The sequence below is a fragment of the Ahaetulla prasina genome, chromosome 7 (genome assembly GCF_028640845.1).
Source record: "Ahaetulla prasina isolate Xishuangbanna chromosome 7, ASM2864084v1, whole genome shotgun sequence".
NCBI lineage: Eukaryota > Metazoa > Chordata > Lepidosauria > Squamata > Colubridae > Ahaetulla > Ahaetulla prasina.
In genome coordinates this window covers 89209498-89234311 of record NC_080545.1, presented here as the reverse complement: position 1 = coordinate 89234311, position 24814 = coordinate 89209498, and the positions used below count along the sequence as shown (strand labels likewise).

General features: G+C 42.8%; 1 protein-coding gene across 9 annotated transcripts in view; it reads right to left on the bottom strand.

Moving 5' to 3' along the window:
- PLEKHA5 (pleckstrin homology domain containing A5) overlaps positions 1–24814 on the bottom strand; it is a 251781-nt gene that overhangs the window by 5575 nt on the left and 221392 nt on the right. For 8 of the 9 annotated variants that reach the window (XM_058191852.1, XM_058191850.1, XM_058191851.1 and 5 more), the window contains 7 exons: positions 20988–21102; positions 20719–20762; positions 17986–18106; positions 5302–5417; positions 4391–4600; positions 3077–3235; positions 1508–1617 (listed from right to left, as the gene is read on the bottom strand). In XM_058191852.1, the coding sequence (XP_058047835.1) occupies positions 1508–1617; positions 3077–3235; positions 4391–4600; positions 5302–5417; positions 17986–18106; positions 20719–20762; positions 20988–21102 (875 nt within the window). Of the gene's footprint in view, positions 1–1507; positions 1618–3076; positions 3236–4390; positions 4601–5301; positions 5418–17985; positions 18107–18908; positions 19098–20718; positions 20763–20987; positions 21103–24814 lie in introns of all 9 variants that reach the window. The other variant, XM_058191862.1, reaches the window with a different exon arrangement.

The window sequence follows — 24814 nt, the reverse complement described above, 5'->3', positions numbered from 1 at the left end:
TACTTCTTGTGTTAAGTTGGAAAATAAAAAGGGAAAACAAACTGGAAAATACTAAAATGAGAGAAAGGTATGTATGTACAAGCTATCCTTGCTTAATGTCCTGTCACTGAACAACTGGTCTAAGTTACAAAGGACTTCCCTCCTAATGGTTCCAACAGCCACCTGCTACTCCCAAGAGATTGCATTTTGGGTGCTTGGCCACTAACTTGCAGTTATGACCACAATTTTTGGTGTTTCTGGTGTTTGCTTCCAGTTTCTGGCAAAAACCAGCCATTGAATAAAATGGATTTTGTTTAATGACCACTGTGTTTGCTTAACAACTGCAGCACTTGCTTAACAATTGTCATAAAAAGGGTCATAAAAATCGGGCATGGTCATGTGGTAACCAGCTCAACAATCATCACAACATACAACCATAAATGTTGAGCTCAGTTATAATCATAATGCCGGTATGTTTTTATGATTATGTGTGTAATCAATTTATATAACTGCCCATCTCACTAAGGTGACTCTCAGCAGTAAGAACATAAACAGCATAAAGAGCATGACAAAGTACAATAGTCACTGACAATAAACTAAAAAAAAAAATCCATTAAAACAGCATCTCAAAGACCTTCAGACCTTTTGAAAATGCAATGCATCTTAGGCCTGCTTGGGATCTGTTTTCAAGATTTGAAAACTTGCTTGGGGTGCCGTCCGCCAGGCAGTGCCGACTGGCGACACCCAGGGGAAGGGCCTTCTCTGTGGGGGCTCCCACCCTCTGGAGCAAACTTCCCCCGGGACTCCGTCAACTTCCCGACCTTCGAACCTTTCACATCTATTTATTTGCGCAGGACTGGGCTAGGATGTTAATTTTAATTTAGTTTTTAATGGGGTTTTAGTATTTTAATTATAATTTTAAAGTCAGCCTTATTTAATAAGTTTTTTAATTAGTGTTTTATCTTGTATTTATATCTGTTTTTGTGTTTTTAATAGGCTCTAAACCGCCCTGAGTCCCTCGGGAGATAGGGCGGTATAAAAATGTGATTAAATAAATAAATAAATAAATGATTTCCCATAAGCTGCTCAACATAGCAAAGCAAAAGTCACATTCTGTTCTGACCTCTGAAGCAGTGGTGGGTTTCAAAAAATGTTTACTACTGGTTCTGTGGGCGTGGCTTGGTGGGCGTGGCAGGGGAAGGATACTGTAAAACCCCCATTTCCTCCCGATCAGCCGGGACTCGGGAGGCAGAGAATAGATGGGGGCGGGGCCAGTCAGAGGTGGTATTTACAGGTTCTCCGAACTACTCAAAATTTCCGCTACCGGTTCTCCAGAACTGGTCAGAACCTGCTGAAACCCACCTCTGGTCTGAAGGCAGAGATGGCTACCAAATCAGAACGAGTATTTTTTCAGAGGCAGTAGATACAGGAAAGGCATCATCATTATCTTCTGCATATGCAAAGACTGAAGTCATGTTAGATTATTTGCAGGATTGGTTACAAATACCTACTATCCCCTTTGCTTTACCTGGCATCACTACCTCCTGTCTGTTCTTCTGGCTTCTCAGGTGCTTGTTCAGGATTTCTCTCCTGTGGCTCCGAAAGATCAGGGAACAGCTGTTCTTCATTTTTTGGTAACTGGAACAGTGAAATAAACATTAAATAATAAATGTTAATGGCACTAAATAGAAAAGTTTTGTGTTTCAAAACCATAATGTGGTTACCATAACCATGTGGCAAAAGCTGAATTTGCTAGCCCTTAGACTAATGCAATTTTTATGAGAACTATAATTATTTAATCTTGTGAAATTCAGAAGAATTCAGAGCATCATTCTTGTATTTGAGTGCATCCTTGTTAATTAAATGTGTGTCCTGTCTTTATTATTTTGACAAATAATATTTACAAACATCAATAACATCAAAAATGTCACCAAAAAAGGACAACAAAGAATGTTCTTTCTGTACCAACTCAGAAAGCTCAAACTGCCCAAGGAGCTGCTGATCCAGTTCTACAGAGGAATTATTGAGTCTGTCATCTGCACCTCTATAACTGTCTGGTTTGGTTCTGCAACTCAACAAGAAAAACACAGACTTCAGAGGATAATTAGAACTGCAGAAAAAATAATTGCTACCAACCTGACTTCCATTGAGGACCTGTATACTGCACGAGTCAAAAAGAAGACCGTGAAAATATTTACAGACCTCTCACATCCTGGACATAAACTGTTTCAACTCCTACCATCAAAACTACACTATAGAGCACTGCATACCAGAACAACTAGACACAAGAACAGTTTTTTCCCAAACGCCATCACTCTGCTAAACAAATAATTCCCTCAACACTGTCAAACTATTTACTAAATCTACACTACTATTAATCTTCTCATCGTTCCCATCACTCATCTCCTTCCACTTATGACTGTATGACTGTAACCTTGTTGCTGGTATCCTTATGATTTATACTGACTGTTTCCTAATATGATTTGATTGCTTATTTGTAGCCTATGTCTATTATTAAGTGTTGTACCTTATGATTCTTGATGAATGTATCTTTTTTTTTATGTACACTGAGAGCATATGCCCCAAGACAAATTCCTTGTATGTCCAATCACACTTCGCCAATAAAAAATTCTATTCTATTCTATTCTATTCTATTCTATTCTATTCTAACTCAAATAACAAATAACTCAAGGCAGTGAATGTATCCAACACACCTTCGTCCTCCTATTTTCCCCACAACAACTCTGTGAGGTCGGTTGGGCTGAGAGAGAGTGACCAATACAGCAACAAGCTATGAAATTGATTATTGGCTTTCATGGCTAAAGTGGGACTTGAACTCACTGTCTTCTGCTTTCTAGCCTGGTCCCTTAATCATTAGACCAAACTGGCTCTCATTGTTACTATATGATTTATTTTCCTAACAGGCCTCCAGTTTTGAACAGACAAAAATTTGCAGAGTATTTCTAAAACCATTAAAATAAAAAGAACACACTAATAATAGAAGTTTATTAAAAAGTACTGAAATTATAACCAAGAGTCTTAACAAGCTACCTCTTTATTCATGTATATGCACCACGTAGATGGAAGGAAACAGTACCTGTGTAATAAAAGTAGGGTTGTGTTCATTGGCGCAATCATTTTCTTTCAACCAAGGTGTGTCGTCTACATCATTTGGATGGCTTTGGCTTATGTCACTCATTCTAACGCTATATTCAACTTCCTTGGGATTGCATACAAAGTCTTCTTTCCTTGGACTCTGTGGAAAATATATATTTTTGGGAACTAATTAAACAAGTGACACTCCCATTAAAAATAGAAATGGTAGTTACACAATAAACAACCAAGGAAAACATGCAAGCTTTGTGAGATTCCTTTGGTTCATATCATTACAAATTTAAAATCACAACATGGGAATGTGCAACAGTATCTTTGCCTGTGCATGAAACAAGTACAACTTTTCTCAATACCTTGTAAGAGAATATTTGGATGCCCCTTAATTTCCCACTCTGACAACAGCACTATAAAATATTCACATGGCCTTTCAGAAATCAAAGAAGTAGAAAGGTGTAAATCAGGAGGAGGAAGATTGCTCCAAATTAACCTTCTCTAAAATGATAGCTTGCAGATGTCTTGAACTTTCAAGACTCATAAACCTCCATGACTGGGAGTTCCTGATTGGAAAGCCGAAATGTCATGCATGTTACACTTTCTGCTTCTTCTCAACTCTATAGAGTTTTCCTTGTCATTAATTGGAAGCAAAATTCCACTAACTTTATCTTACACTGTCAGATAAACAACATTTTCAACAGAAGAGGATCTCTGTGGCTCAGGGTTGGAACTATGGGATTCGTGATACTTTCTAAATTTGATTGTTTGCTTCCAGATGTTTCACTATCCAACTGGGAAGCTTCATCAGTGTGCTGAGGGTATTATACCTAGTTGGATATCTCTGCAAGCAAACACCCAAACTCATAGAGTACCAAGAAGTCCACAAACAACACTTCCTCTTACTGTAAGAAATAAAAGGTCAAAACTCCTCTGGGTTGAACGTCTTGGTGGCTTCATGGACATGTCCATGTTGTCTTCCCAACCACAAAGCAGAATTGGATCGGTGCTGCCCCTTTTTCATTGGCTGGTGGCCCCACCCAAGCACAAATAAGGCCCCCCAATTGCTTAGCTGCTTGAAACACACCAAGATCAGATCAAATTCTATCTCCATGGTAGCAGTTGGGAAGAACCTAAATAAGGGGTCTCCAACCTCGGCAACTTTAAGCCTGGTGGACTTCAACTCCTAGAATGCCCCAGCCAGCAAAGGTTGGAGACCCCTGACCTAAATCCTCGAGATTATAATACCGACAGAACATTGTTTTTGCCTGTGAGAGAGTGTTTCACTGAAAGACTGAGGGCCTACCTGCAATAATTTAAAAGGGTTTTCTCTGACGGGGGCTGGGCTTTGTGAAGGGGACAGATCTGAAATGCCGATAAGATTCAGCCCTTTCTTTTTCTCACGCAAGCAGGCCTGTTGATGCCTCCTTATTCTTTCCATCTGTTCCTCCAATGTCATTCGTGGGCGAGTACTTTCTGCCAAGCATAACTGCTCCACTGCGCTTCTCGGCCTTTCCTTGAAAGAAAGAAAAGGGAATGATAGTAAAAATATATTTCCTCAACCGATACCGTTTTGCCATGGACGCCATGTCCTTCTTTAGCAAAGCTGCTTCAAATCCTACATAAACATTGAACCGTCAAGCGTTCCTGGTTCCTAATATATTGCTAGGTAAGAAACTCTTTGTAGGCACATAATCTAGATCAGGGGTCTCCAACCTTGGCAACTTTATGACTTGTGGATGTCAACTCCCAGAATTCCACTGGATGGGATGTTGGGCATCCACAATGGGACTTGAAGTCCACAAGTCTTAAAGTTGCCAAGGTTGGAGACCCCTGATCTAGAATATCAGTGGGTGAAATTTCAGCACTGTAATAATGCCTAAATAAATCTGCCGCCAATTGTCAGTTGGCCACAGAAAATGGGCTGCTCTGATAAAGTGATAAGCACTGTAATTTTTTTCTTTGCCCATTTGAATTTTCTCAACAGTTTATCAGTGGAGATTCTAATCAAAGGTTGCATTAGATGTCTATGTTGTCAGATTCTGTGTGATGAAGCTAGAGCCAGGAAACAGAAACCACACACAGGTTGCAATCATTCCTTCAAGGTTATTCCTTCTACCCCTTACATCCATATTGCTGCCATGTTACTAGCTGAGATGCCCTATTGATGAGAGCATTAGAGAAAGCCAAGAACACAAATCTATTTCTTTTAAATACCGTTCTTAGGTCTATCTTCTTTGTTTTCCTTAAAGTCACGTAAGAAGCGATCGTTGAAGATTCTGGGGTTGGTGATTTTGTTCTGGGTGGCACAACTCCAATGGGAAAATGTGATCCTATAAAAAAACAAGATAAAGGCATTTAAAGTATGCCACAATGTCAGAACTAGGCTTCGTTCTGGTGAGAAGCATGTTAATCTGATACATTTACATCCAGATTTAATACAACAGGACTTAGCAAGGATTTTTCAATACAATCACCTTAAATTCCCTCAAGCCAGTAGTGGGATTCAGCTGGTTCAGGCAAACTGGTAGTTAAATTGCTGGCTGGCCCCTCCCTTTCCAGGAGTCCCCACGCGTTCCATTTTGGCTCTCAGAGAGGCCTACTAGGCCCAAAACGGGGCGTGGGGGGTGCAGCATCCCCCCCCCCCCCCGGTGGCCCGTTTTCGCTCCCAAGAGGCTGCAGGGAATGCCCACCCAGCTGGTCATGAGGGCAGAGAACCGGTTGTTAAATTATTTGAATCCCACCACTGCCTCAAGCTGTTTTCTGCCCAATATACCGGAATAGACTTTCAGAACGTCCAACCTGCCTTTAACCAGAATGGTTGGGAGTTGTACTCCAGCACACCAAGACAATTTCTGATTGCAGAAGGCTGTGTAAAGTGCGAAGAATTGGGACCACGCATTAAGTTCCAATTAAGGTTATTTATCACTCATACCTTTACACAAAAATCTAGTCAATTAATGGGCAGCACTAAATTGGTTTTAGATAAGAGTCAACGGAACTCAAGAAGAGTTGGATTTAGAGGTTTGTGGGAATGTAATGACTCTAGGCTGATTGCTCTCTTGATTCTGCCCCCAGATTCTGCCTGCTTTTTACTTACAGGTTGCACTGTACTCAAATTACAGTGAAATCCAGAGAAATATAGAATAAAACTGAAGCTAATCAAGATACAAGGTTTCTGGACCAATTGACCCCCAGTGTGCTACGACAAATTGAAGGTATTATCATTTTGCAATGCACATGGTACATAATATTTTGATAAGCAGTCTGTCAGCTCTGGAAGACATATTAGGCCGGAAGCTTCCATGCTGCCACTTTCTCATGTGTGGGAAAATAGGAGGGGGGATTTAGTAGAGGGGTTGTCTTTAGACATCATAGTATTCTTCCTGTCGGTCAAGGTCAGGCGGATCCTGCATCTGGAGAAGGAGTGGTCAGAATGCCGTCTCAAGATGGGACGGTTGGTGATTGGAGCATGTGATCGACTGAGGAGTCAGGGAATGGTTTTGGGGGTTTTGATTTACTGAGGGAAAACCCAGACCTCTCAGATTCAGGTTTTCCCAGATGTGCCAATTTACCTATCCTAGTAAATAGAACTTTGAAAAATGCTTGCTTCAGAGTTTTACTTGGAGTTGGGTTGACAGTGTCCTCATTTAGCAACCACATTTGGCTGTTTAAAAACTAGGTACAGCCCTCTTTTCTGAACACCATCTTCTCATCTTCTGCAATTTTTAGGAGAAGCATTTTATTAACGAGAGCCACCTACATCAACCTCCAGTCGGATGTAGACTTAAATCATTTAGAAAACTGCATAATTCTTTGGATCCCAGCCACAGACTTAAAATAAAGCCTACCAATTATTCAATCAAACACCTTGACTTAATAGAAAAAGGATATGGTAACCATATAGCAATTTTCACTAGCGATGGTTTTGCCTTTTCCCCCCATCTCTAGATTGAAGAAACAAACCAATCTCAAACACGGAGTAAGACTAAACATTCCCTCTCTCGTTTTCTTCCTACATTCACAATTGTATAAGGAACTCTTTCTGAAAGGAAGTTCTGTTATTGCTTATGTAAATGTAGAAACCGTTTTGCCAAGAGACCTGGACTACTGAAATTATGCTGTTCAAACTATCTCTAGCTAATTCATACCACTTATGCAAACAACCAACATAAACTGGTCTTTGGAGACCATTGCCAAGGCAATAGTAAAGCCCTAGTTTAAGAGGCTTTTAAATACAATGAAATGCTTTCTTCTCACTAGTGTCAATAATGTATTTTAAAGTTTATACACCTGCATTTTAGAAATTAATTGATGGGCTTGCTACAAGAGAGTGCCACTGCGTTAAAGTTGGCAGTCAAGGAAAATGCAAAGGAATGCTCATTAAAGAAGAAATGATTGTCTATCACAAGGATAGCTAACCTTCTGCAGACCAAAGCACATGCCTGTGTCTGAATGTGCGCCCGAACCCCAAAAATGCAATGCACGCCCCGCCCCCCCGCATGCACCCGCCCTCCCTGTGCCCCCCGCCCCACCCCCACGCATGCGCAGCAGAGACCCTATGATCAGCTTGCTGGCGGGAGGCATGCGCATTTGCGCAGCGGAACTAAACTGGGGCAATGGCTCATGTGCCCACAGAGAGGGTGCTGTGTGCCACCTGTGCCACCTGCATGCCATAGGTTCGCCATCACAGGCCTAGCACAATCACAATGTTTCAAAGAAGAAGAAAATTTTTTGGCACTAAGTCCAGACTGAATTACATTATTATCAGACAGACAGAAACTTTATTTTGGTCATTGACCAACAACAACAACAACAACAAAAAATCATTCAGTAAAACAAATAAAGCAAAGTTAACCATTAACATCAATGATTACTGGAACCACGTGTAGGTGAAGCTTACCTATAACGTAGCAAAATTGGTTATATAACCAAATAATGCACATAACAATTATCCGATAAAAAAGATAATTAGTGGTGAATGTCCCTGTAGTATTGGCAGTATAAAAGAACATGTGGTTTCTATAGTACTCATGTCACAGGACAGTGTCATGTTTCATAAGGGTTTTCCCTCCTTATATTTCCCTTCCAAAATAGCTGTGGGAAGAGCATTGGTTATTACCTTTAAAGTCCTTTATGGTATCAGACCAGGTTATCTATGGCAGGGGTCTCCAACCTTGGCAACTTTAAGACTTGTGGACTTCAGCTTTGCTGGCTGAGGAACTCTGGGAGTTGAAGTCCACAAGCCTTAAAGTTGCCAGTGTTGGAGACCCCTGATCTAAGGAATCAGCTTGCCCCAAAGGTATTTGCCCACTCCACTTGATCTGGCAGAAGGGCCACGCCGTGGACCCCATTGGTCAAAGAGTTTTGGCTACCAGGGCCTAGAAGCAGAGCAGTGGTGGGTTGCTCCCAGTTCGGTCCGGTTCTTGTGAACCGGTAGTAACAGTGGCGGGAGGATCTGCTCACCCGCCTGGACATCATCATGAATGAACTGTGCACACGCAGAAGCTTCTGCGTGTGTGCACTCCCGTTGCAAACCAGTAGTGGAGGTAAGGTAGAACCCACCCCTGAAGCAGAACCTATTTTGCTGTGGCCCGTGTCTCCAGAATATCTCCCCACCAGAGGTAAAGTCTATTTCCACCCTCTGGGCCTTCAGGAAGAGAATAAAAACTTAGCTCCAGTTTTGCCCAGGCGCCACATCCGCATAGCCCGCACTACTGAGCGTCCGCCACAGCAGTCCCAGCGCAAGCATTGCTGCCCCGGGGCTTTCTTGGCAGGGTGGCCACTGGTGGTAGAGAGGCCTCCATGCAGGGCGGCGGGAAGTTGCAGAGGACTACAACAACAGGCCTGGGGTGTCCCGCCGATGGGCACAGGTCTCAGCAGGGATTGCTGAGGCACTGCAGGTGTTGCTGCTGCCGTCGCCTGCAGAGGCCCAGCGGTCCCCTTTGGCCAAGCACAGCTGTGGGTGAGAAGCGTTGGCTGTGTCTGGGCCGGCTGAGCTGTGTCTGTCAGGGCTGCTCTTAGAGCAGCTGCCTGGCGTCTCGCTGCCGGGCGCCTGGAAAGAGTAAACTGGACTTGCGGGAGGAAGGGAGGGCGGGTAAGGGTCCCATGAGGCTCCCTTCCCCAGGAAGTATCCGGCCTGATCGCTGTCCAGTCTAGTGACTTCTGAGATGGAGGGGCTTCCCGGGCTCACTGGTGGGCGTTCCGGTTAGTTAGGAATCAGGTGGGGGGGATTGTGGAGTGATCGGAGTGAAGAAGAGCAGGGGGAAAGGGGAGGCCTCCAGCGACCATCACCATAGAATGGGAAGCCCTCTCCCAGAGCGGCTGCTGTCCTGGCTGGGGTTTGGAAGCTGCAGAGGCAGAGTTTAGGGGAGAGAAAGACTTCCGCTGCTTCTGCTTTTGGCTTCACGCAAAGAGTCAAGCTGGTGCTGGACCCTGCAGGGAGAGCTGGCCAGGCCATGGCTTCTGCGTGAGTACTGGTGGTGGGCACCGGTGGCATTGGCTATGAGCTCAAGGACCTGGTGCTCACTGGCTTCGCCCACATCGACATGGTGAGGTCTGGGAGGCTCGCAAGCGGAGGATGGGGACAGGCTTGGTGCCTTTGGGCTGTTCGCGTTCTACACACACACCCCGTGGGAGGGGAGGGGCTCGATGGTGGCACGCGAAGGGAGCCTCTCTCTGCCGGACTCCCGGCTGTGAGTGTGCAGGCCACCCGGGGCCTCCTGCACCCCCAAAATAATAAGACCCCCCCGATAATAAGGCCAAACCCTTATTTCCGGGTTCAAAAGAAAATAAGATCCTTTCTTGTTTTCGGAGAAACACAGAATGTGTAAGTGGTATTGCCATTATGAGACACATAATTCAGGTGGGCATTTAAAGATCTTAACTTGCTCAATGGATTGCCTACCTAAATTCCAATTTTATGCATTTGGAGAAGGTGAAAATCTTGGTCTTGGAATAATTTATTCTTAATTCTTGCTCAGTGAAACAATCTGTAAGGGATCTCAAGGCTCTTTTAAGGCCAATGGAACACAGAATGACTGTGTCATCAGCATACGGTAGTAAATTGATAGATCTAGGGCAGCGTTGGTGAACCTTTTCGGCACTGAGTACCGAAACGGGAGCGCGCAGGCAGGAGCACCAGAACGGGAAGAGCACCTCTCTGGCGTGCACATGTGGGAGGGTCAGAAACCAGAATAGCAGTTCCCCGGTGCTGAGCTTCCAGTTTCAGGCATGTACATGCGCGCCGGTCACCTGGTGTTCTGGTTTCTGGCATGCATGAAGACCAGCTGGCCAGTGCGCATGCACACCCCGGAAACCAGAAGCTTAGAATAGAATAGAATAGAATTTATTGGCCAAGTATTTATTTTTTATTTATTTATTAATCAAATTTCTAGACCGCCCTTCTCCCGAAGGACTCAGGGCGGTGTACAGCCATATTAAAATACATAGATAGACAATGAATTTAAAATAATTTTAAAATGAAATATTTAGCCGGCCAATTGAACTAAAAATAATAAAACCAATTAAAATCAGTATAAAGTTTAAAATTTAAAATTTAAAAGCTAAAAAATCTAATCCAGTCCTGCGCGCCTGAATAAGTGTGTTTTAAGCTCGCGACGAAAGGTTCGGAGGTCCGGAAGTTGGCGAAGTCCTGGAGGGAGTTCGTTCCAGAGGGTGGGAGCTCCCACAGAGAAGGCCCTTCCCCTGGGTGTCGCCAGACGACACTGCCTAGCTGACGGCACCCTGAGGAGTCCCTCTCTGTGAGAGCGCACGGGTCGGTGAGAGGTATTCGGTAGCAGAAGGCGGTCCCGTAAGTAGCCCGGCCCTATGCCATGGAGTGTGATTGGACACACAAGGAATTTGTTTTGGTGCATATGCTCTCAGTGTACATAAAAGAAAAGAAAAAGAAGAAAGAAAGAAAAAAAACCTTCATCAAAGGTACAACATTTACAACACAAATGATGATCATAGGTTGCAATTTAACCCTTAGTGATAGCAACAAAAAGTTATAGTCATACAGTCATAAGTGGAAAGAGATTGGTGATGAAAACGATGAGAAGATTAATAGTAGTGCATATTTAGTAAATAGTTTGACAGTGTTGAGGGAATTATTTGTTTAGCAGAGTGATGGCCTTCAGGAAAAAACTGTTCTTGTGTCTAGTTGTTCTGGTGTGCAATGCTCTATAGCGTCGTTTTGATAGTAGGAGTTGAAACAGCTTCCCGGTGTGTGCATAACATTAGCCATAATATACCAATCCTCACAGTATCGATCCCCACTGGTCTTACCATTTTCTACAGGCTTTACTCTCTATAATAATATACAGTGACCACGATCTAAAGTCAGGAAACTAGTTAAGTCATCCCATACCACTTGGAAGTACTGCGCTAATTTCCTCTCTCCAAATTAGTGATTTGGAAACCGCTATTTCCTGGAATAAGTAACGTAATAGTGCAAACCCCTCTTCTGGCATCCCAGCAGGAATCGCGAACTAAAGGCCTTCCAAATACCGTTAAATTACATGTTATAGCTCAGCTATTTCTAGATGTTTATAAGTTCTCCATCTGTTAACAACAGGACTTAAAGATCTTAATATGCAACCACAAGCTATTTACATAGAAACAACCCACAAAGAGCTCAGATCTCCCCTCCCGCTGTTTAGAAGTACAGACAGTTAAGCATTTAAAGATGAATCCTTAAAACAGATTTGATTCCGTTTTTACTCTACACGCCTTATCCCGAGTAGGTATATTAGGTATACAGATGCATTATGTGTATTATAACAATGTTTTATGTACAGATAGTCCTCAATTTACAACTGTTCATTTAGTAACCATTCAAAGTTACAACGGCCCTGAAAAAAAGTGACTTATGACCATTGTTCATAGTTACGACCTTTGAGGCATCCCCATAATCGTGTGATCAAAATTTACATGCTAAGCAACTGCTTCATATTTATGACGGTGGCTGTGTCCCAAGGTCACGTGATCACCTTTTGCACCTATCTGACAAGCAGAGTCAATGGGGAAACCAGATTCACTTAACAGCAGCGTGACTAACTTAACAGCTTGCAGTGATTCACTTAACAACTGTGGCAAGAAGGGTCGTAAAATGGGGCAAGGCCCACTTAACAAATGTCTCACTTAACCACACAAATGTTGGCCTCCACTGTGATCGTAAGTCAAGGACTACCTGTATATAAATGAAACTATGACACTATTACAAGTAGTCCTTGACTTATGACCACAATTGAGTTCAAAATTTCCTTTGCTTAGCAAGATAGTTGTTAAGTGAGCTCTGCCCCATTTTACAACATTCTTTTGCCACCGTTGTTAACTGAATCATTGCAACTGTTAAGTGAATCACGTTGTCACTGTGAATCTAGCTTCCCGCACTGCTTGTCAAAAGTGGGCTGGGAAGGTTAAAAACGGTGATTCCATGATTCCCCCCTTCCCCCCCCCCCCCCCCAGACAAGGCAACTGTCATAAATACATGTCGGTTGTTAAATGCCTGAATTTTGATCACATGACAATGGGGATTCTGCCACAATTGTGAAGTGTAAAAACTGGTCATAAATTATTTTTTCCCCCTTTGCAGTTGTAACTTTGAACATACATTAAACAAACAGTTGTAAAACAAGAACTGCCTGTACTAGCCAATAAAAGACAATTTACCAATCGGGAAGATGTAGACCTTCTTATTATTATTATTTTTTTTACTGCTAAGACTCAATTCCTTAACTTAAAAAAAATTGACGGGATAAAACAATTTTTCAGGCTATTTTGCTCTTCGCTCCCACTTTGATATTGATGTTTTCTTCACTATGGGGAAAGACCGCTGTAGTCTGGAAATAAACATTAAACAATTAATGTTGCTTATCGTGCAAGTCTCAGGGACAATGCCCTGATAAAATGCACGGGCATAATCTGTTGATCAATATTGCTACAATGAATGCAGATGCACACACAAATTAATGTTCCTCACCTAAGGACACTTAAATCGCTCAAACTAAATGACGATTTATACCGAGTCTTAAATTTAGCTCACTGTTTTCTTTACTATTAATGGAGGCAAGGACACACATTTTACTCGGGCCACTGATGGCTTATTAGATGGTTGAAAGAAGCTGCTACGTATCTGTCCATATCTAAATAGAGAGCAGTAGTATTGGTGTTTTCGGAATACCACCAAAAATATTAAAAGAATGTTTTTTTTAACTAGACACCATCCCTTCTCAAAGTAAAATCATATTCAATGTAATTCCTGCTCTGAGATAGGACATCGCAGCCTTCGTGTTCTTCAACTACTTTTTCCATGTTTCTGTTGTGACCCAGTACCCCAAACAGGACAAACCCTCTGTAGTTAAATCAATGATTCCTTTATTAGGAGCACCAGCAGCCCTGGCAAAAAGTTTCTTTCTCAACACAGACTAACAAATCTGTCTGGCAGGGAAAATAGTTGTCTGCAACATCTATTCATCTCCGCCCCCTGCCTTTTATCCCCAGAGCTAGGGTGGGGCTTTGCTAGCAGTGGTGGCTCTTTCGTCCCAAGGATCGGCCCACGGATTTCCACTGCTCTCCTCTCCACTGCCTTCTGTGCATCCGTCTGTTTCTCCTCTTCCTCATTAGCCACCTCCGGACCTGGGGGCTGTTGACTCTCCATCTGAGGGATGAACGGCCCAGGCTCTGCCTCTCTCTCTCTCTCTCTCTCTGCCAGCTCCATTCCCTCTTCCCCCTGGGAGCTCTCAGGTTGCCTTGATGCTGACCCTGACTCCCACGCCTCCTCCTCATTTGCTGCTGGAGGGGCCGGAAGCCGACAGGCCACAACAGTTTCCTTATATTCAGGTGAGCCCTCCAAGGAGATGATGCAATTGCATCTAAGGCTATTTATTCCATTGTTGAGCTGTCATTATTATAATAATGGCATGGGGCCAGGTTGCCTATGGAACTGTCTTTGTCTCATTACATCAGCCTGTCTCACACGTTGAGGCAGAGAAAGTATACAGGTAGTCCTTGAATTACAACAGTTGGTTTAGTGACTGTTCAAAATTACAGCGGCACTGAAAAAAGTGACTTACAACCATTTTTCACACTTATGCCCGTGGTAGCATCCCCATGGTCACCTGATTTACATTTGGATAAATATGAGTCTCATATTTATGACGGTTGCAGTGTCCCAGAGTCACCTTCTCACAAGCAAAGTCAATGGGGAAACCGGATTCACTTAACAACCGTATTACAGGTAATCTGCAGGTTACGAGTGTTCCCTTTAGCAAACGTTTAAAGGTCCACGATAAAAATCCCCTAGCGCAGCGATGGCTAACTTTTTGCCATCGCATGCCAGGAGGGCGTGCGGGGGGGGGGGGTTGCGCGCACGCATGCCCACACCCATAATTCTATGTGCCCCATTGACTTACCTTCCTTACCGGCTCGGAAGTCCACACGCAGCATGCGCACGCAATACATGTACAGACTTTCTGCAAATGCCCAAAACACATTACTTCCTGGTTAAAACCAGGAAGTAATGACACCCGGGCAGCAGGTGTCGCTGGTGGTTCCGCGATCGCTACTGGATCGCCGAACCACCGGCCACAATCGCTACCGGATCGTGTGATCTGGTCAGAACTGGGAGTATTACACCCCTGTGTGGCATGCGTGCCATAGGTTCGCCATCACGGCCCTAGCATTTACGAACAAGTCCTGAAACTATGAATCTTGCAGCACCACAGCAATTGTTCACCCTTACGAACAACTGCAGAGGCTCTGCAACATTTGACCTGAACGCTGCCAGCTGAAATGGAGCTTCCAAGGGGCAGATCCACTTCTCCGACGCTCCTTTCGACCTCCAGAGGACTAGCCTGGCTCGTTGCAGACCGAAATGGAGCTCCGGAGGGGTAGATCTGTCCCTCCGGAGCTCCATTTTGGCATGCAACATGCTGGGGGAGGCCTGCGTAGGCCTAAATGGGGCTGCAGAAGGGCGCATGCAGCTGAGAGGCTAGAGTGGAGACTGCTTGTTAGATCTTCGCACAGTAAATGACCCGGTGTGGCAGGATGAGGTGGGGAGAAGCAATTGTGGGGAGCATGAGATATTTCAATGGGTTGGGGAGGCCTTGGGTGGATTTAAGCAGGTGGCCTCTTCCAACTCTAGGGAAGGCTGTAAAATTGGGTATGACTCACTTAACAATCGCCTTGCTTAGCAACAGAAATTCTGATCCCAATTGTGATTGTAAGGCGAGGATTACTTGTAGCTGGAGTAAAATAATCAGTGAATTTTCAGAGGGAGAACAGCCTAATGAACCATGGTGGTGCAGTGGTTAGAATGCAGAACTGCAGGCTACTTCTGCTGCCTGCCAGCTGCCTGCAATTTGGCAGTTCAAATCTCACCAGGCTCAAGGTTGACTCAGCCTTCCATCCTTCCAAGGTCACTAAAATGAGGAGCCAAATTGCTGGGGGCAATATGCTGACTCTCTAAACCGCTTAGAGAGGGCTGGAAAGCATTGTGGAGCTGTATATGTCTAAATGCTAATGCTAATAAATGGTACAGTCTCCAAATGCCTTTGCTTCATACAACTTACTAATTATTTGCTAGTTGAATGAACTGCTCCTTATAATATCAAGTGAAGATATGAGTTGCTGACATAAGGCCTCTAATTGGACATTTTATGAGAGCACAAATGAGGCCCTCAGTATCTGCAAGCTTACAAAAAGAGAAATAATGAAAAAAACACATAAGCAAGAAAAGGGTTTAGCAGCCGAGGTTGGGAGAAAGGTTAAAATATACAGCAGTTAAAAACTCTAGATAAGGTGTATGCAGATATAAGACAGAAGACCATGTGGAAATTACAATCTATATATATAAAAGGGAAAACCACTCACGTATTAATCATGAAATCTCCAGAACCGTAAAGCCTACAAACTTGAAATTTGCCAAGTATGTTCCTCTTGGCTTCTTGGTGCTCACTAAGGAAGGATTTTTCGAAATGACCATCAGAGCATTAGTATTTCCTATATTATTATAACATGCTCTGATGCTAATTAGACGTTCTACTCCCCCTCCCAACTTGAAAATAGAGAGAATGGGATAACATAGGACAGGCTTCTGTGGGGCCAGCCTCATGGAGAGAAGGGGCTAGAAAGCCTGAGAAAGAGAAGGGGATAAGAAAGGATCTATGGGGCCAAGCCTGAGGGAGAGAAGAGGATAGGAAAGGATCTATAAGGCCAGCCTGAGAAAGAGAAGGGGAGGGGAGAGGATCTATGGGGCCAGTCTGAGGGAGAGAAGGGGAGAGGAAAGGATCTATGGGGCCACCTGAGGTAGAGAAGGGGAGAGGAGAGGCTTCTGTGGGGCTAGCCTGAGGGAGAGAAGGGGAGGGGAGAGGATCTATGGGGCCAGTCTGAGGGAGAGAAGGGGAGAGGAAAGGATCTATGGGGCCAGCCTGAGGGAGAGAAGGGGAGAGGAGAGGCTTCTGTGGGGCCAGCCTGAGGGAGAGAAGGGGAGAGGAGAGGCTTCTGTGGGACCAGCCTGGGAGAGGAGAGGCCTATCATAACTACTCATTAATTTTCAAACTCTAAGTAGCGGATTTTGGTTTAATGGCAAATCTGGAATTCAAGGAAGGTTGAGCAAAACAGTGTCGAGAGCTGGAGGAAGAAAAACTAAGAATCAAACAACTGTTGGAAGAGTAGTGCACACACCACATGGGAGCTGTGATAGTACAAATAGTCCTCAACTTACAACCATTTGTGTAGTTACAAGGGCACTGAAAAAAGTAACTGACTACCATTCTTCATACTTATGACCGTTGCAGCATCCCCCTGTGGTCATATGATCAAAATTTGGCTGCTTGGCAACTGGCTCATATTTATTCATTCATTCCTTCATTTTACTGATTAGCCTTGGGCCATATCAAAGTACAGAGTTCCAGAAACAAATTATTATTAAAATTTGATAAAAGCAATTTAAAATAGAACTGGATAAAATACAATTTAAAATGAAATTGGAATAAAATACAGTCTAAAATAGGGTTCTTCAACCTTGGCAACTTTAAGACTTGTAGACTTCAACTCCCATAATTCCTCAGCCAGCAAACTGGAATTGGAATTGGAATTGTAGTTATGATGGTTGCAGTGTCCCAGAGTCACATGATCTCTTTTTGCAGCCTTCTGACAAGCAAAGTCAGATTCACTGAACAAACATGCTACTAACTTAACTACCATAGTAATTCACTTAACAAATGTGGCAAGAAAGATCGTAAAATGGGAACAAACTCATTTAACAATTGCTTTGCTTAGCAATGGAAATTTTGGGCTCAATTGCGGTCATAAGTTGAGGGCTATCGATATTATAAAATTAGGAATTGTTTGAGTTATGCCCGACTTGATGCCTTCCAGTCACGTAATTAAATTTAACTCTGTATACTCATTTTATAAGAAAATGTTACCCTGCTAATGAAGCTACTGCTATTGCTGTCAGGGTTCCGACAGATGCCCTAATTAAATCATGAGTCTCAAGCCAAGCTTCAAAAGAAATCCAGTTATTTATTAGAAGCAACATGTCAGCATGTACCCAAGTGAAGCCAGCTCTGTCCCACGTAATATGGCCCAATTATGACCCTGTTTCCCCCATCCTTCCAGGGTGTGTCATAAATCACATTCTCCAACGGAGCACTTTCACGGGCTGTAGAGATCACACCTCTCCAGCTGTTCCAAGTAACCTGGGATACAGCCTTTAAAAAGGTATGCGTGGAATGTGTTTCTGGCTGTGGCTGCCGTGCTGCTCTGGCAGTTTTTCCCCTTCCTGCCTATGGCAACTTGAGAGCAGGCCAGGAATGCTTTGCGAGTTGACAATTGCCCTATTGCCTGCAGATCAAAATGAAGTCATCTTAAAGCACAGAGTCTCATTAATACCTTTAGTCATAGAAGCTTCTGACTCAGAAACGGGGTCTGCTTTTTCTTCTCCATTCGATTCGTCAACTTCTGTTACAGTTGTTAGTTCAGGTTCACTTTTATAAAGCCGATAATCAGGACCCTAGAAATGAACCAGAAGAACACAAACATAGATTCATTCTCCTTGTTTGGTGTATCAGCACCTAATTGCAAAGGAATTTCCTGTCATGTATGAAAAAATTTGTATCAAAATCTGAAGCTCTGGTTCAGAAAAAGTCAAATTGTTCTAATTTCATAGGGAATAATTTCTAAACTTCTTTCTCTTTTTTCATTTTTGAGCTGCCAAAAACATCCTTTTGCCCCCTTCTTTTCCTTGCCTTATCATTTAAAGTCTTTAAAACTGTGTTCCATCTCCAATTTCGTTTTTATTCAAATGCAAATCATACACTCCCTCTGGCAGGGAGTTTTCTGTCATGATTTTACTTCTTTTTTTAACTTTGGAAAACACAATCCGCATGAATGGTTTTGAATAAATGATAAAAGAACATGTCGATAAAAATGGCACGTTTCAACACTTACTGCATACAGAATAGAACAGAGCAAAAAAATCTTGTTCTAACCGTCTTAAACGACAAGTTGTATTTTGTTTGAACCTAACACGGACATGCAACCAATCCGAGTCAAGGGAGACATTTATATTCAAAAATGTTGGGGGAGGGTGGAAGGAAAAAAAAAACCCATCCCAAAACAAAAATCACAAATGACAAACATGAATAATGTCCTTGAAACAAAAAAAATTAAACAAAAAGATGAAGCTGAGGAAGGGAAAGCAACATAAAATGGATAGGAAGGCCATCAAGTAAAATGGCAACCGTGCGGGAGAGGAGATAGGAAGGGTTTGTGATGCTCAGTGGGCGGACGATGTGGCAATGGTGGCCACTTACACAGTGAGCTCCATTTCTTTGGTAGCCTTGAACTTGATGAATCTTCCTCTCTTCAGGCAGATGGACGGGGCCCCTGCTATAACAGAGCAAGGAGCTGCTATCACTGGGCAGAGGGGGGATTATGGGAAGTTGCTCTGCAAAGTCATAGGACCGAGGGAGCGGAGGACGAGGTGGGACTACTTCCTCTTCCTAAAGATTGCAGAACAGTCACCTGATTTAGATGTGCTCATCTCTCACAAGACTTACACAACTTCTTTCAAATATTTCACAGCAGTTACAACATAGTTTGGGGTTAGAGCAGGGGTGTCAAACTCAAGGCCCGGGACACCGGATCTGGCCCGCAGGGTGCTTAGATCTCGCCCGCGGGGCTGCCCTGGAAACAGCAAAGGACCGGCCCTCAGTGCCTCTGCCAGCGAAAACGGCGCTCAGGAGGGCTGCGGAAGGTCCTCACAAGCTCCATTTTCGCTGGCGGAGGGTTGCAGGAGGCTGTTGCAGCCGAAAACGGAGCTTGGGAGCCCATTTTTGCTGGCAAAGCTCTTGGGCCACCACAGGAGCTCCTGATAGGGTGACATTGAGCTAGCCATGCCCACCCTGGCCATGCCCTCCCAATCCCGTCCCCCCCCCGAGGTCAAACACAACCCTGATGTGGTCCTCAATGAAATCGAGTTTGACACTCCTGGATTAGAGGGAAGCTGCTTTCGCAACAGAGGGAAAAATCCCCAATTATGTCAGTTAGATACACAAAAGTGGACGCAACTCTCTTTTCTTTCCATTTGTACGCACCTGGGTACCGTTTAAAAATAGGCCTTAGTTCCTCTCCACCACCACCCTCAAGCAAGTCCTTTACTTAGGACACAAATATAAGTAGTCCTCGACTTACAACAGTTTGGTTAGTGACTGTTTAAAGTTATCACAGCACTGAAAAATGTGACTTATGGCCATTTTTCACTCTTAAGACCATTTGTAGGATCCCCATAGTCACATGAACAAAATTTGGATGCTTGGCAACTGACTCATATTTATGATGGCTGCAGTGTCCTGGGGTCACGTGATCCCCTTTTGTGACCTTCTGACTAGCAAAGTCCATGAGGAAGTCAGGTTCACTGAACAACCACGCTCTTAACTTATCAACTGCCATGATTCACTTAGCAAATGTGACAAGAACGGTTGTAAAATGGGGCAAAGTTCACTCAACAAATAATTTACTTAGCAACATAAATTTTGGGTTCAATTGTGGTCGCAAGTCGAGGACTTCCTGTAGCTTTTTACATAAGGAATTATTCTGTTTCCTCTCCTATGAATTTATTTACAATTTTTGCTTCATTTTATGCATGGATATATCCCTATGCACATCAATGTTCAAATATACCTTCACCAAGGAATCATGAGAAGATTTTATAGCTTTCCCATATTAAAAGTCTATCCAGTTTTCTGAATATATTGATACTAACGTTTAAAGCAACTTTTTCCTGATATTTTACTCATACCAGGCACAGCACTTGCATTCGGCTTCAAACATTTCATTAAAACTGTTGTTTCAAGTGCTCAGCTCATAATTATAAGAGGCACACAAGCAAAGCAATATTTCTTTTTGTCTGAAATGTGTGTGTGATGAGGGACCAAAAAATAAAATCAATATTCAAATTTATATTCATAAGTGCAATCTAAATGCTTAACCTTTAAATGCACCCCACCTATAAATAACTACCTTATGAAATATACACATAAATGGAGAAGCAGGAGCTTAAGTCTGGAAGTTAAATAGCTTCTGTAGAATCTCAAAAAAAAAAAAAAAAGTAGAAAAACATACCTCATTTTTATATTTTGGTGAAAAGGTCTTTGATGCTATGAGACCTATTTAAAAACAAAGCAGAATGTTTAGCTTATCATAAATAATGGTTAAAAATTATGCTCGCAGTAGCACAGATTTGCAGTGATTTAGAGTTTCCATTATTTCCTTTTTGGTCTTTGGAAGTAAAATTGCATTTCATTGAAGAAGAATAAGTACAGCATTTATTCATTGTAGAGGCTTCTCTGCTAGTCCCGTAGATTCTGCAGGAAGTCAATATGCTAATTTACCTGCTTCCGTGGTGCTGTCTCTTTGCTGCTTATGTTTGCTCAAACCTTCCATTACATCCTGAATTCGCCACAGCTCTTTCTGAATCTGAGCACGCTGTATCCCAGCCGACTCACTCTGCCAGAGATAAAAGTTAGCGATGAGACGCCCTGCTTTTAATGCATCCAATTATTTTAAACTAGCATCATGCACCCTTTTATGTTCTGTTCTGAATCTACTGATATTTTCCTGGACCTAATTAAAAGGCTATTTTGCTGGCTTCTCTCAAGATAACCAAACTCTCAAGATAGTTACTGCTGCCTGCAATAGTTGGCACACGTAATTATGGAATAGCAAGTTCTGCCTAGTTGGAATTGTGCACAATGTGCACAGCAAAGACAATGGTAAGTGATGCAGCTCAGGTGAGATGGCCCAGAGCTCTGTTGTCTAGTGGGACTCTGGATAAGTATTCAAAGAGCCAGAAAGAAGGAAGGAAAGAAATAAGACCAGCCTTAAAAACTGAGTTGACAAGGGCATTCTCTGGCCCCCAGACCTTACACAGCTGGATCTTCTAAAAGTATGTTTTATAGATGGTAGGTAACTACTTGGACATTTGTCTCTCTGTCTTTTTAATTTCTTTGGCTTACTATTTTTACTGCACTTTGAATAATACTGCTTCTCCTAAAAGAGAAATAAATAAATAATCACATGTCCAAGAAGTTACCTACTATCAAAAAAACATGTTTTTAGAAGATCCAGCTGGGTAGTGTTTGGGGGCCAGAGAATGATGTTTGTGGATGGCTCACATTAAAATTCAGGGAACAATAGAAGAAAATCCCATAAGCCTGGGCAAACACACTCCCTATAACAGTGCCCAAACTGCATGCCCAAACTAAAAGGTGTGTGCACACAGGTGTGGACATGCCCGCACATCTGTGGACATGCATGCGCATGCATGGACATGCACAAAAGTGTACATGCATGCACATGTGCATGCACAGACGTGCGCATGTGCGGACATGTACGCATGCACAGCAGAGACCCAAAGACCAGCTGGTTGGCGGAGCATCCCAACACTGGCAGTGCAGCAAGAAATAAGATCTTTTTCTTTCTTGAGCTTCTGTTTCATCGTTTGCAGGGAAACGGAAGCTCACGAACGAAAAGCCACGTTTGTGACAGCAGAGGGTTTTGCGTGCCACCTCTGGTATACGTGCCATAGGTTCGCCATCACGGCCCTATAGCATAAAATATAACCAACGGGCTCAAGCACTTTTCTATGCCAGGTTTTTAAAGATTTCCAGCTCACCATCAGGGTGGGAGCTAAACAGATCATATGCCATTGCCATTAAATTTCTCTGTAACTTGCTAACCGTGTGAACTAGGGACTTTATTCATTATTTTTCTACCAGTATTTCTACTTCTTAAAATTTTCCCATGTGTAATAATGTAACCTTGGTGATGGTGGGTTTTTTGTTTTTTTAATAGTGTATAGTCTTTGTGGTGTTTTCAGTTACATTGAGCATCAGGAAGCGCCCCCCCCCCAATTGGTTTTGTCCTTATTAGAATTATTCAGATGGAGATAACTAGATATTTATCCTAAGGCAGGGGGGGGGGTCAACATCATGGCTTCAAAATCTAAGGGACCAGTTTGGACAAAACTCAACAGCACTTTTTTGTGCTGCTGTTGATAAAAATAGGATCGCCAGCATCTGATGACAGATATGGTACAAGAAGAAAGGGTGTCAAACTCGCATCATCATCTGGTCACATGACGTATCGCGACTCCCCCCCTTTGCTAAAATGGGAGTGGGCGTGGCTAGCACGTGACGAATCCAGCCCACGGTCTTTGACACCCCTGTCCTAAGAGGTTCAAACACTTTGCCTTTATCCACATTTATTGATTAACTCATAGTTTGGTGAGTCATGTAAAATCTCATAAATGGGGCATGATATAATACGTAACCTGTTATCTCTCTTCTGTGAGAGTTTAAGCAAAAGAGCTTGATAGCAACTGCTAAGCTGCTAAAAAGCTGCTGGATACTCCTAAACCCAATGCCCTGTATGCGGGCATCTAAAATGTGAAGCTCTGTGAGTTAATTTTTGAGGTAGATGTTTGAATTCCAAAGGAAAACACCTGGGTACCTACACCTGAAGAATTCCAATGAGGACAAAACATGTCATGCGGTGCCCCCAACTGACCAAAAACTGAATATACACTGTGCAAAAATAGAGAACCTGCCCTGAGTAATTATTGACCAAGATAAAGGAATTCATCAACTTGCTCTAGTTTTCACCATTTATATATAACTTGCAATCTTTCTACCATTTCCCCTCTGAAGCCAATTATTATGGCCTCTGAAAAAGAATCAATTTATAAATCAATAGTCCTCAGTGCACCCTACTGTTCGATGTATGCTGCAAATCATTATGTTCTCAGCCAACGAGACAGTTATATAGTCTGTTTACAATTCTCAACCAATATGCTTTACCATCATCACAAACTTTATTCATTTAGCCATTAAGCTAAAGGGATAATCCCTGTTCTGTCTTGAAATATTAAAAAACAACAACCAAGTAATTATTCTCATGCCTGTTTTACTTACATTACATGCTGCTGATAAACTCAGCAACCAATCTTTAACCTCATTCTTGGGCAAAACATTCCATAATTCACTTTATCACAGACATTTTCTAAACCAACGAATGCACAATAAGCATTCTTTCTCAACCTGAGGTATTTCTCAATAAAAGCAAAGTTCAGGTTTACACACTCTCTAGCTAGCATAAAGCAATATCCAGTAACTATCAAGTGTTATTCTTTGTCACCACCTGGACCCTTTTCCATCAAGTATTCTGGCCAAACGCTTAATAAACTAATTCCTCTACAGGTTTTTCATTCATTCTTGTTCTTTCCCCCTTTGTGTAGAGCAGAGGTGTCAAACTCACATCATCATGCTGTTGTCACGTGACATATTGGGACTTTCCTCCCCTTTGCTAAACCAGGTGGGGGCGTGGCCAGTGTGTGATGCATCCGGCCCGCGGGCCGCGAGTTTGACAACCCTGGTATAGAGGAACAATGACAACTTCCCTCCAATTGTAATCTTTATAACATGTTGAAACAAGACACACAACCAATCTAGAAGCAAACCATGCACGTATTTTCACATCTCTTCAATTTCATTATCATTTCAGCCATACCATTTTTTCCAACGTTCTCACGCCATCTAGGATTTCCTTTTCATGATTTCTTGAATGCTATTATCTATCGTATTAATTTCAATTCTACTCTTCAACGTATTATCATTCTATATTAGCAAATCTCTAGAACATCCCTTTCAGAATTCCCCCATGTCATTTTCATCCTATATCATTCAACCTCTTTTATTTTTTAATTCCATTCACTCAGGTAGAGCTTTTCTAATTAATCCTTCTGCCATTTTTTTCAAAACAACACTGCCTGTTTAAACAGCCATTCTATTATCCTTTTCTGCAACATAATCCATTATTTTGCAAAAAAAAAACCCAAACACCTAGCACATACCCGCTAAGTCCAAAACAGTATTTGTGATTTACATAATTAATATTTTCTCATGGTGACTCTGGGTGGCTTACGGAAATAAATCCCCAATGGAAAACCCAATAAACCTCCCACTTCCTGCTAACTTCACAACAATCACTTGATGGGCTCCATATCACCCTGGAGTCTCCAGACCTGCTGGCAAAACTGTGTGTTCAGGGCCTTTTGAAAGAAGTGGGGGCCAATCTTATTTCCCCAGGTATGATGCTACCACAGAGAAGGCACCATTTGGTGGACCTCCGTAGGAGAAGAGACCTGTAACATCCCTTGCCT